The sequence below is a fragment of the Macaca fascicularis genome, chromosome 7 (genome assembly GCF_037993035.2).
Source record: "Macaca fascicularis isolate 582-1 chromosome 7, T2T-MFA8v1.1".
NCBI lineage: Eukaryota > Metazoa > Chordata > Mammalia > Primates > Cercopithecidae > Macaca > Macaca fascicularis.
Genome location: NC_088381.1, coordinates 57,272,597 through 57,286,466, shown reverse-complemented (window position 1 = coordinate 57,286,466; position 13,870 = coordinate 57,272,597). Strand labels below are relative to the sequence as shown.

General features: G+C 41.2%; 1 protein-coding gene across 9 annotated transcripts in view; it reads left to right on the top strand.

Moving 5' to 3' along the window:
* MTHFS (methenyltetrahydrofolate synthetase) overlaps positions 1-12,778 on the top strand; it is a 51,667-nt gene extending 38,889 nt beyond the window's left edge. For 8 of the 9 annotated variants that reach the window (XM_045395888.3, XM_005560234.5, XM_005560231.5 and 5 more), the window contains one exon: positions 12,371-12,778. In XM_045395888.3, the coding sequence (XP_045251823.1) occupies positions 12,371-12,603 (233 nt within the window). In that variant the 3' untranslated portion in view covers positions 12,604-12,778. The remainder of the gene's footprint in view (positions 1-12,370) is intronic. The other variant, XM_073996504.1, reaches the window with a different exon arrangement.
* The last annotated feature ends 1,092 nt before the right edge of the window (positions 12,779-13,870 follow it).

Below are 13,870 nucleotides of genomic sequence, written 5' to 3'. Positions count from 1 at the left end.
TGCAGGACTTTCAAGTGCTCATTTAACAGTTCAGTAAAAAACAAAATGGCAGACAGAAGTTTCCATTTTACTAAACTCTTAAGGCTTGGAAATCATACGATGCAATAACTAATTAAGAATATTGGGCCAGGCATGGTGGCTTACACCTGTAATTGCAGCACTTTGGGAAGCCAATGTGAGTGGATCACCTGAGGATCAGGAGTTCGAGACCAGCCTGGCCAACATGATGAAACCCTGTCTCTACTAAAAAAATACAAAAATTAGCTAGGTGTGGTGGTGCATGCCCGTAATCCCAGCTACTTGGGAGGCTGAGGCAGGAGAATGGCTTGAACCTGGGAGGTGGAGGTTGCAGTGAGCCGAGATCGTGCTACTGCATTCTAGCCTGGGCAACAAGAGTGAAACTCTGTCTCAAAAAAAAAAAAAAAAAAGTGACTTTGAGAGCTCATCTCCTAAAAACTGAGAAAAACAGAAATAGCTCCAAAATACCCTTGTATTTCTGTATCTGAAGAAATTGTTCTTCACTGCTTTCAAGAGACTTTTCTTTGTTGAATACACCCTCACATGAACATGAGCATAGGATGGACTGCCCTTTAGACTCTTCCCTCAATGCCTAATTTCTTTCTTTCTTTTTTTTTTGTAGTAAGGAAACACATAACAAAATTTACCATCTTAACCATTTTAAAGGTACAGTTCAGGAGTGTTAAGTATATTGACATTGCTGTGCAACAGATCTCCAGAATTTGTCATATTGCATATCTGAAACTCTATACCCATTGAACAGTTCTTCTTTCCCCCCTTTCTTCAGCCTCTGGTCCATTCTACTTTCTGATTCTATGAGTTTGACTACTTTCAAGACTTCATTTAATTAGGATCATATAATGTTTGTTTTTGTGTGTGACTGGCTTAATTTATTTCTTGATTGAGTCACACAGATAAACAAGGAATTTTCCTTAAATTCTCAGAGTCACTAAGCTTTGATTCTAAAGAGAACTGAGATATTGAATCTATAAATAACTTAAACAAATTTACAAGAAGAAAACAAACAAACACATTAAAAAAGTAGGCAAAGACATGTACAGATACTTTTTGAAAGAGGACATATACATGGCCAACAAGCATATGAAAAAATGCTCAAATTTTTTCACCATTAGAGAAATACAAATCGAAACCACAGAGAGTTACCATCTCATACCAGTCAGAATGGCTATTGTTAAAAAGTCAAAAAATAACAGATGCTGGTGAGGTTGCAGAGAAAAGGGAATGCTTATGCATTGCTGGTAGGAGCGTGAATTAGTTCAGCCACTGTGGGAAGCAATGTGGTGATTCCACGGAGAACTAAAGACAGAATTACCGTTCGACCCAGCAATCCCAGTATTGAGTCTATACCCAAAGGAATATAAATCATTCAACCATAAAGACACATACACATATATGTTCATTGCAGCACTATTCATAATAGCAAAGACATGGAATCAGCCTAAATGCTCATCACTAGTGGACTGAATAAAGAAAATGTGGTGCATATATACCATGGAATATCATGCAACCATAGAAAAGAATGAGATCATGTCCTTTGTGGCAACATGTATGGAGCTGGAGGCTATTATCCTAAGCAAACCAACACAAGAACAGAAAACCAAATACCGCATGTTCTCACTTATATGTGGGAGCTAAATGATGAGAAAACAGGGAACAAAGAGGGGAACAACAGACACTGAGGCCTCCTTGAGGGTGAGAAGTGGGAGAAGGGAAAGGATCAGGAAAAGTACCTAATGGGTACTATACTTAGTACTTGGGTGATGAAATAATCTGTACACCAGATCCCCAGGACATGAGTTTACTTGTATAACAAACCTGCACATGTACCCCTGAACCTAATATGAAAGTTAATAAAAAAGATATTGAAAAGTTCCATCCATCCATTTTACAGATGAGTAAAATCAGACAAGCAGAGGTTGCCTACAGTTAGTGAAAAATCATAGGAAGTTTTGTAATGTCTTCTCCGTTTCATTTTTAGGTCCATCTGATTATCAACAACTCAGATGCCATATAAATATAACATTTAGAAATGCCATTTAGATTAAGCTACTGCTGATGTGGATCCTATTTTCTGCAGAGCATTTTTACATATCTGCAGTAAAGAGAGTTTAAATTATATTTTTTTCCAGTAAGATTTATTTTTGTCAATATCTGCTAAGATAGGATAAGCTGATATATAGATTTTTGTTGTTGTTGTTAAAAATCTTATGGCAGAAGCTGTAAAGTAGGGATTGGCAGGGTGCTTTTTCTGCAAAGGGCCAGATAGTAAATATTTGGGGCTTTGTGGTCCATACAGTGTCTGTGTCTGTTGCAGTGATTCAGTTCTGCTATTTTAGTGTAAAGACAGAGCATGTCTGTGTCCCATTGAAACTTTATTTATAAAATCATGCAGTGGACCAGATTTGACTTGCAGGCTATAGTTTGCAAACCCCAGTGGTAAAGTATTGGGACACCATTCCCACTTTTCAGTCTGCAGCAACCTAGCTTGCTTCTTTCATATACAATTGTAGTTGTTTATGGTGATGGTGATGATGATGTTGACTAAGAAAATAGTATAAATCAAATTATTATTATCTGTTGACATAATTTTAGAGTTATTTTCTAGACAATGTAGTAGGCTTAAGATACAAAAAACATACTTAAGAAAATAGCTAGCATGTTTGAAGTACATCTTCAAAAAGAAGACTGGAAATTTTTCTGAGTATTGATAAAAAATTTTTTTTCTAAAGGAAATAACTTTGTTCTTATTATAAAGATAAGACATAAAGAATAAATTAAAAATAAGCCCAAATCTCCAAGCCAAGAGTAACCACTGATAATAACCACATTTCGGTCTTTTGCTAGGTGATTTTGGTTGGCCTCCTCTAGATCCACTGTCTATCTTTTCTACTTGCTCAGTGGTGGGGAAGACCAGCCTCTGTGGACTACATCAGCAGGCAGCAATGAAGACCAGAGGCTGCAGGGTGTTACCCCTCGCCCCCAGTGTACATCCACACTCCAGTCAGGCAGCCTTCTCATCGCAGCTCTGCGGGTTCTTATAACCATGCCCTCCCCATTCCTGCCCCTTGCACCTTCAGGCCAAGTTGATGGTACGGTCAGCTACCCCAGGGACTGTACCATCTCTCTTGCTTTCTCTAAGCATCTCCATCTCTTTATTAATCTCTTCTCGTTTCCTTGGTTTGAGTGTGCCATCTGTCCCTCACCATGGTCCTGACCTGACTGGTACAGCTGCTGCATCCAGTTTGACTGATTCTGCCACCAAGGCAAATAAGCAGAGCTTTCCCTGTCTGCTTTAATTTCATAGGCAAAGAACAAAGAGTTTCCACACTTCACTAGAGCTACACCACCATTCACATTCCCATGCCTGCATATCCTAGCTGTATGACTTTGGGCAAATTACATCATCTTGATTTTCCCATTTGAAAAAAGGGGATAACAATATATACCTCACAGAACTGTTGGGAAGATTAAATTAAGTCATGTTTGCAAAGAGCTTAGCACAGTGTCTAGCACACAGCTGAATGTGCTGAAAGGGATTGTAAAAGAGCAACTTCATTTTTCTTGGTTTGTAAACAGATACACCTCAAAGGATCCTTTAAAAGAGAAAGGCTGTTTCTAACAGAGGAATGCTTTCCTATCACACCTGTTTCGGAGACTGTGTATTTCAGTGAGCCATCAGGGCTCCTGCTCTGCCTAAGGCTTGAGCAGTTTCTTACGGACCGCTCTCACCTGCATGTTGCTAGCTGACAGGAGGTGGCGGTAGAGAGCTAGGCCGACCCTTGCCCATGGTTTGGGCTGATAGGAAATCTGCAAGCTGGCTCTTGGAGTGTTAGTATTATGACTCAAGAAATAACTTTCAGAGTCAACAGGAAGAGGATAGGCATTATTCATATCCCCAAGTATAATACAGCTATAATTTACTGAACACTTACTAGAGTTTTACCTCCTTTATTTAGTCCCTATAAAATAGATAGCATTATTTTTGTCTGAAGGAGAAGAAATTGGGTTTCAAAGAGAGTAACTTTACTAATTCAGTAACTTTACTAATGTTTCTTATCTAGTAATGGTAGTTATGGGATTCAAGCCCAGGCAGTCTCTGTAGAAGCCTGCACAGATAAACTGCTGTGCAGGACTGCCTCCAAGGCTCTTGTCCTTGATGTACTATAAGGATGATATTTTTAAAAATTTGATTCCATATGCACATGATAAAAATTTAAACCATACAGAAGAGTACTGTGAAAGTGTAAAATATTCTTCTCATCCAAGTCTCCTGTTACTTAATATCTTGTTTCAGAGGTAGCCACTCTTCTTTCGTATCCTTCCTGTGATATCCTTAAAGGGGTGAACCTGTATTATGGATAGAAGGATTGGTTTCTATAACCCATTTTATCTTGACTTCTGGCCTGTTGTCCTTGATATTTTTCTAGGCTCTTTGGATTAGGCAGGAGGAGAGTGCTGCTGTGAGATCTTCAGGAGCCAAGTCGCTAAATATTATTCACATTTCTTATTTGCTTTTTCAGCTTTACTTAGAAGAGTATAAATTCCTGTCACCTCCTACTTCCTTCATTTAAACACGTAGTGTTCATAAGGTTGAGTGAAAGCCTCGAACCCATAATACACTTAGGTTTTAAATATAAGACACACACAGATTGTCTTATATTCTGAATACCTCATTAACTGATTAGCAGAATGACCTGTGTCACCCAGGGATACTAGGAGAAGCGCTATCTCACATGGGGTTGGTACTTATTTCTAATGCTTTTGTGACAGATATGGTCCCTATATTCTGGTGCAAATGTTAGTATCCAAGTTAAAAGAAAGCATTTTATAGTAACAATGCAGAAGTGATCAATTATGATGATCATGTCTTTAACAGATGATTCTTACTACAGTGTGTTTGATTCGGTGTGAATATTCCCAGATGACCAAAATAGGTTGTGACCATTCATAGCAGAAAGAGTGAAGGTGTGTTTACAGTGTAATTTTTAAAAATTAGCGGTCTATAATAGGTGGCTCAGTTAACTCCTCCTTAAGTATGTTATAGATTTGCAGGGAACCATATTTTTTTTAAAACCCAATTTTTATATATAATCAGAAGTTGAATATATTTTATTGCTGCAGTCATGTAAAAGGTTTTATTACCTTATATGTGCTGTACTGTTTTATATGAAGAGTGTTTCAAGGAGGTTGTGCTTCAGTCTGTTCTTTCTAAGGCAATCATAATGAATTCAAAACATATGGTATTGATTTTTGACAGTTCTGCCTCAAGAGCTATCATGAATTATTGGTTCTGTATTTTATTTTAGGATTTCAGCTTCTTCATGTTTTAGAAGCTTGTCTGATGGAAGTGCCTGTGTCTCTCTGTAATCAGCCACGTGGCCTGAGGAGTAGGCATGCCGCAGTTGATTAAGTTGACATTTGGTATTAATAGCTTAGAGACTCTTTACATCTTAATATGCTTATCCATTCTAGATTTTGGGTGAAGGTAATTTTGACTGATGTTTCATAGCTATTAAGTGGTAGTGCTGGATTCAGACCTAGGCAGCCTGTCTAGAATCCTACACACTTAAACCTCTCTCCTCTACTGCCTCCAAGATGCTTGGCCTTGTTGTGTTTCCTCCGTATCTTTACTTAATCTCATTTGTATCTTTTGGCAATAGAAGCCATGTATATTGTTGAATCATTATCCATTTGGAACAGCAAGCCCTCAGCTTCATCTCTTATAAGCTGAGTCTCTTATGAGTTGAATGATTTTAGGGAGTAATTTGACCTCTCTGAGCATCAGTTTATTCTTTTGTGAAATGGGGATAATAGTTCCCACCCTCCTGCCTCCCTAGGTAGATGTACTGACCAGCTGGTTTTATTTATCCTTCTCTTTCCAGGGTATGGCATCTTGCCCGACACATTGTAGGCACTGTACAAATGTTAGTTTCTGTGCTGTCCTTCTCTTTTAGAAGCAGGACTTTGGTTAAGAGTTAGGTGTCTCATGGGGTAATCTGAACAAGTCACTCCTTGGATATAGTCAGGAAGCTAAAATAAATATAACAAGGAGACTACTCATTATAGCCCTTATATCCTTCACTGTCATTCTTTTTTTCATAGTAAATAGAATTGAGCTCAAATTCTCTGGGGAAAGACAAAAGCTCCGCTCCCAGAAGGAAGGGAGAAGGAGTCCTACTACTTAACGGACCACAGGCATTCTTACAGTATAGGCTAAGAGCTGGTCACACCAAACTGCATGGACTGGGCGGACTCGATGGAAGTTTAAGATTTGTGATATTATAATTGTTATGATAAATAAGTTAACAAAAAGAGTAGAAGGCCCTTACAGGAATGAAGAACAGCATCACAGGAGCAAAGGTGTGCAGGTAGGCAGGTGCCCACATACTTCATGGGCTCTAACACTTATTTTCAGCCTTCTCTTCAGTATTACAGTAAAGACAGTCCACTGGCTGAACTGATTATATTCTGCAAAGCTCAGGACAGGAAGTCTGAGTTCAGGACATCTTAGGAGGTGTCAGGGGCCCAGGCTGCCTCGCTGCCAGAATTAATAAGAATGTTTTGTGAAGGTGAACTGAATCCTCAGAGCCTAATACTTCTGTCTCAGGAAGTAGAGGCATTTATAGAGTCTTACTTCTTCATTTTTTTTCAAGGCCTACTACCTAGGCTTTTTTCCTGGTCAACGAAGATTCTGCAGCTCAGCATCTGTCCCCATCTCTCCACTGATATTATCCTTGCCCCGTTGATTCCCTAGTTGCCAAATCTATTAGATATTTTTGTGTCCTTACCTTACTTGTCCATTCTGCCACATTTGACACTGTGTCTACTTCTCTGTCCCTGAAACTCTCTTTCCTTATGTTCTATGATGGGGGTTATCACACTGCAGCCCCACGGGCCAAATCTGGCCCTCTGTCTGTTTTTGTAAACAAAATTTTATCAGAACACAGCCAAACTCATTCATTTACATTTGTCTTTGGCTGCTTTCATACTACACAGCAGAGTTATGTTGTTCTAACAGAGACCCTAAGGCCTGCAAAGCCTAAATTATTGATTCTCTGGTCCTTTGTAGGAAAAATTTGCTAATCTGCATCCTATACCTTCATTCTCCCCTGGTTTTCTTCCTCCTTTTTTTTGCTCTGCTGAACCCCTTTGCTGAGGGAACATGTAAGAGCCAGTTCTAAGGTAAGATTATAAAAGCTCTGGTCAAAAAATACTTGAAGGCCGGGCGTGGTAGCTCAAGCCTGTAATCCCAGCACTTTGGGAGGCCAAGACGGGCAGATCATGAGGTCAGGAGATTGAGACCATCCTGGCTAACACAGTGAAACCCTGTCTCTACTAAAAAATACAAAAATCTAGCTGGGTGAGGTGGCGGGCGCCTGTAGTCGCAGCTACATGGGAGGCTGAGGCAGGAGAATGGCATAACCCTGGGAGGCAGAGCTTGCAGTGAGCTGAGATCCAGCCACTGCACTCCAGCCCAGGCGACAGAGCAAGACTTCATCTCAAAAAAAAAAAAAAAAAAAAAAAAAAAAAAAAAACTTGAAGTATCGAAGAAACTATACCTCTTTCCCTGCTACCTGGTTCAAGAAATAGTGCCTGAGATTTTTTAAAAAAATAGAAAGTTATCCTAATAAATATAATTGTTGTGAACAGATACGCTGCATTATCTAATACAGTTTTCATGACCAGCTCCATTTTACAGATAAGAAAACACATGGAAGCACAGAGATTGCAGTAGCTTGCTTGTGATCACACAGCTAAGAAATAGCCTGAGGGCCCATGCCCTCTGATGTGGAGTCACCACATCAGACTGACTCCAGAGGGCACTGCTGTTTCAGAGCCAGCACCAAATGAAAAGACAGAAGATGTTTTTGAGCAAATAAATGCAGTGTGTGTGGGTTGGGTGAGTTTTCCAAAGGTTACCTTTGCAGTTTTGGAATGCAAGATCACATTAGAAAGCTAGTGAAACCTGGAGAAAAACACTCAACAAACCGTGACTCTGCAGAACAATCTTGTGACATCTAGAGAGCTCTGTGCCCACTAGCACAGAATGTGAAGTAAGTGCACACAGGATTAAACAAAATCACAGCAGGTTGGCTCTTGCACATTGCGCTGTCAGTGGACACTATTAATGAGCCCTTGGTGATTTGAAAATAGAGCCATACCAGAGGCATATGAACTGTGCATGGACTAAGTTTTTTCTTCTGTCTCCCCTATTGAGTTCTAACCTTGTGGTGTGTGAAGATGTCTCTGGTGTCTGCCTCTATTAGTGGGACCAGTGTGTGTGAGGGAAGCTTGTTGAGCCTCTGCTTGATTTTTAAACCCCACTGAGCTGTCACCTTTGAGGAGGAAAAACATCCAGCATAGTGTTCCCAAAGTGTGAGGAGCCCCAGGGGTGTGTGTGGCGGGTGGGTGATGCATGTGGAGATGGTGGTAAGGCACAGGAAGAGCTTCAAGGGTGACAACAAATAAAGTCAAACAAAGAATACACAATGTGTTTCAGGGAGAACACTTGGATTTACCAAGTAGCAGAAGTGGGAGCAGACCAGGAAGTATATCTTAAGGACCTGAGGCCAGGAGCAACCTGTGATCCCTGTGGTTGAAGGGAGCAGCAGGAACAGTTCTGTGGGCAGGGCTACAACAACAATACCCCATGTATGATGCAAGGACCTCCATGTAGGAAGGGCCTTTTCTGAGCTTTGGTTACCTGGGAATCCAAAAACCATTCTCCTCTTGCTTCTCAAGTGTAAAACTCATTTTGAAAAAGCAGCCATACAAAGTTGTATTTATTTTATTTTTTTGCCTCTTTGAGCTAAATTTATGTACTTTGGAATTACTAAAATAGGGGATGTCATGCTGGGATTGATCCATTCTGCAAGCCAAATACTCATTTTTCAGAGTTTCTTTGGCCTAAAATTCTATTAAAATCCAAGGATGAAAGAGGACTTGGAAAAATTATGGCCCTCAAAGAAATTTTCTGTCTGGTGAGGGAGACAGAGACGTGTACCATCAACTGTGGTACAAGGTAGACTTCAGTGAGAGCTGTGATCAAAGTACAGGGAGTAACAAGAAAAGAGGCAGTAAGATTAACTCTTGCTCAAGGGATTTGAGAACATTGTTTTCTTTTATCTCTGTTTCATTTCTTCATTCTTTTCCTCCAACTGCCTAAATGTGGATGTTCCAAAATTCTGCCTTTTCTTTCTTGTGTATTGACTCTGGTGGGAATCCTGACTATTCTCCTGGCTTCTCTTTTGGTCTCTTTGCTTTTTAAAATTTTTTATTGTGGTAAATAACGTATAATGTGAGATCTACCCTCCTGAAAGTTGTAAGTGTCTGGGAAAGTATTGTTAACTGTAAGCACAGTTGTATAGCAGATCTCTAGAACTTTTTCATCTTGCATGAATGAAATTCTGTACCCGTTGAATGGCAACTCTCTGTCTCCCACTTTCTCCTGCGCCTGGTAACCATCGTTCTGCTTTCCGTTTCTAAGATTTTGACTACTCTAGATAGCACATGTAAGTGGCATCATAAAGTATTTGTCTTTTTGTGACCGACTGATTTCACTTGGCATAATATCCTTCGGGCTCATCCATGGGTTACATACTGCAGAATTTCCTTCTTTAATATGGCTGAATAATATTGATTGAATATATGTACCACATTTTGTTTGTTTGTTCATCCATCGATGCATACTTAGGTTGTTTCCATATGTTGGCTCTTGGGAATAATGGTGCAGTGAACGTGGGAGTGCAAATATCTCTTCAAGACCCTGACTTGCAATCCTTTTGGATAGATACCCAGAAGTGGGAATGCTGAGCCATATGGTAGTTCCGCTTTTAATTTGTTGAGGAACCCGTATACTCTTTTCTTTAATGGGTGCATTATTTTACATCCCCACCAGCAGTGTACAAGGGTTCTAATTTCTCCACATCCTTGCCAACATTTGTGGTTTTCTATTTTTTGGATATTGGACATCCTCGTGAGTGTGGGGTGATGTTTCATTGAAGATTTTATTTGTATTTCCCTGATGATCAGTGATGTTGAGTATATTTTCATATGCCTGTTGGCCATTTGTATGTCTTCTTTGGACAAATGTATGTTTAAGTCTTTTTTGTTTTTGAGACAGAGTCTCACTCTGTCGCCCAGGCTGGAGTTCTGTGGTGCGATAGCTCTACCTCCCGGGTTCATGCCATTTTCCTGCCTCAGTCTCCTGAGTAGCTGGGACTATAGGCACCTGCCACCACGCCTGGCTAATATTTTGTATTTTTAGTAGAGACGGGATTTCACCGTGTTAGCCAGGATGATCTCTATCTCCTGACCTCATGATCCACCCGCCTCGGCCTCCCAGAGTGCTGGGATTACAAGCATGAGCCACCGTGCCCAGGCTGTTTAAGTCTTTTGCCCAGTTTTTAATTGGGTTATTTGGTTTTTTGCTATTGTGTTCTAGGGGGTCTCTGTGCCTTTGACCCCAAATCTCCATGCCTGTACCTGGTGAACTCTACATTCATGTCTTCTGCTACTCCTCAGCTTGATCCTTCTGTCCCAGCAAGTAAACTGCTCCCCACTTCCTACTCCCTCACTCGGCTCTTGCCACCCTTCTTTTGGTTTCTGAAAGATATTTAGACCCAACTCTGACACATCTTAAAAATCCAGGTCAAGTTGAGTTTTCCATGAATTCTTCCCTGACCACCCAGCGTTTGCTCTCCTGCTGCTGAGGTCTCTAGGACTTGTCTCTGTTGCTTTTGAGGCATTTGGCAGAGACTGCTGCTGTGCATTGGAATGGATATTACATGTGGATATATTTTGTACTAACTGAACTGCCACCTCATGAAGGGAAGAGACTGTGTGTCCTCCAGAGGATCTTACAGAGCACGTTGTCATACTGTAAAGAGGCAGGAATCCTTAGAAAGGTATGCGCATTGTGTGTTCTAGGTATGGAAGACAGAACTGAACTTCAAGCCTGACGGTGCTCTGGCAACAGAAAGAGGACACGAGGGAGTAAAGTCCAAATTCACAGTCCACTGCCAATGAGCTGGACGGGGCAGGGAGGAAAGACAAAAGTCAGTGACTAGGATCTTTTTAGCAAGTTGGAATTGAAATAGACAAGCAGGTTTACAGGGGAAGGTCATTACTGTAACCTGAGGCATGCTTTGCTGGATTTTGGCAGGCAGGGGTGACCGGTGTATGCTGGGAGCCAGAGAGAAGCTGAGTTCACCTCACAGTTCTGTAGGTAGTCAGAATATCTGCTGATAGCGGGGGCCAGCTGTACTAGCAGTCTGATCTTCTCTACTTTGAACACCCTGTTCCAGAGAATTCATGGCTTCCGACCCTGGTATATCTTGCCAGCAATGCTATGTGAATGGTTAGTCCACGACTAAGCTATAGGTCACCCAGAAGCCCCCAGGACAGCTGTCAGGAGGCCAAGACTCAGTACAAGGAGGCCACAGGGCGGACCACTGGGTTGCACATGTAATGTGGCTCTTGTGCTAACACTGGTACCCCATGTTTCTTGCCAGAGGCTGGAGTACCATTCCCTCATGGAGGTCCTTCACCTAGTGACCTTTATTGCCATCTTCATGGGAATCCCCACACACCCCTCCTGCAGTTGGGCTTTTACAGCCTCCAGGACCCTGCCTCCCACCCTGAGCTTCAGCATTCTGTCCTGATAATGTCATAGCCAGTTCTGGTTTTCGTGTTACTTGAGAGGGTTCTAGCTAGAGGACTAGTTGTGGGTCCCCATCTTGTACCTTTGGAATGTCCCTGAGTAGGTCAAAGCCTGCTCTCACATGAATCTGGGGAAGCCTGGCAGCCTGGCCTTGCCTCTCCAATGGGAGGGGAAATGAGGAGGGAGTAGGCTGTCTGAACTGCTTGATATGCCTGACAGTGGACTCTCTGCTTACTGACCCTGAGAACAGCTCTGTCCTTTATGGCTCCTCCTTGACCCTCTCCCGCCCTCCAACTGTCATTATCCTGGGGCGTTGATTTCCAAACCTGACAGGTATGGAGAATCACCAGGATACTAAAAAAAGAGGGCCCTATCTATCTCTGGAGATTCTCTTTATTTAACTAGTTATGAATGAGGCCTGGGAATCTGGCACTTTTGTACAGATATATGGAAAGTATCTATTGGAAGGATGAATAAGAGACTTAACTGAGTTGCTGAGGAAGTTTTATTTCCTTTTTTGTCCGCCTCTGTGCTTTTTGGCTATTAATGGTCACAAATTGTTTTTAGAAATCAGAGAAAGAATAGATGTCATTACAAAACAAAAAACACATCCTGAAATGATCTTTCAGAAACAATTAATCCTCTTAAATTTGTTCCTCTTTTCCGCAGGGGGACTCGATCTCATCTTCATGCCAGGCCTTGGGTTTGACAAACATGGCAACCGACTGGGGAGGGGCAAGGGCTACTATGATACCTACTTGAAGCGCTGTTTGCAGCATCAGGAAGTGAAGCCCTACACCCTAGCGTTGGCTTTCAAAGAACAGATTTGCCTCCAGGTCCCAGTGAATGAAAACGACATGAAGGTAGATGAAGTCCTTTACGAAGACTCATCAGCATCTTAAATCTGGATTACTACAGCCGAATAATCAGTGTTTTATATGAGAGTAAAGCAAAGTATGTGTATTTTTCCCGTGTCAAAAATTAGTTGAAATTGTACAACTAATTTTTGTGAATACAGACTGCATTTTAAAATTGTAATTATAAAGTACCTTATATAAAACTATCTTTAAAAACCAATAGAAGTGTGACTAGTAGAATATTAATTGAAATGGAGGCTATCAGCCTATGATTTTCAGCTTAACCTCCTGGTGTTAATGTGACAAGTTGATCTGTCTACTTTGTAACTTAAGTTAAATATTTATGAGGAACTGTGCCCCGACTGAGTGCGAGAGGAAGGTAAGCTCATTGGGAGTGGACACTGTATTTTATTATGTCCTGTCATGACCTGGTCAGTCCTGGCAGGTGCATGGAGACTTGGGGACTATTAATTGATTTGTTGGTATTTGCTTTGGATACAGAATTCCCTAAGAATATTATCTCACTTCATCATGACTTCCTTTACTCACTCTAGAATTTTATGTTGGACACTTTGTAGCTTTTAGTGGTTAGTAGAGGGAAACCTTTTATGATTTAAATACTTTCACTCTACTTATTGGTTACCATCACTGCATGTATCAGCACTTGATGAGTTTAAGATCTGGTATCTTATAAGTTAGAAATTATTTCTGTTTACTCATGGTTTCTGCTTTGGAAATGAAATTTGCTGTGGGTTGAAAGTTGGCAGATGGCACCACAGCTAGGGAGCAATAATTTTGTTGTGGGAATGATTTGGTCATCCTCAGAAACTCAGGAGTCTTAATAGACACGGCTCTCTTACTCACACCCCTTGTCCATCCTGTCACCAGGTCTTGTTGATTTTGCCGCTGAAATGCCTCTTAAATCTATTCTCTCCTTTCGATTGTCCTGTCACTGTTTTTGTCCAGCCTTTTAGCATTTCTAAGCTGGACTAGGCAAGAGTGTCACACCTGCTTCCCTTGCCTTCCATCTTGCCTCTTCCAGTTTATTTCTCAAGCTGTGGTCAAACTGATCTTAGAAAACACAAATCTAATCGTGCAGCACCCCTGACTGAGGTCTTTCAGTGGCTGATCAGAGCCTCCTGGGTAGCAAACAGATGGCTTCTGTTGTATACAAAGCTCCTTAAGAGAGGTCTCCTCATCTACTTTTTCTAGCCTCTTGTCTCCCCACTCTCATCTTCTCCTTCTGTAACACTGAGCACTGCAGGCTTCTTCTGCCCTTTGCACATTGTAAGCATGCATTTCTCTCTGTCTG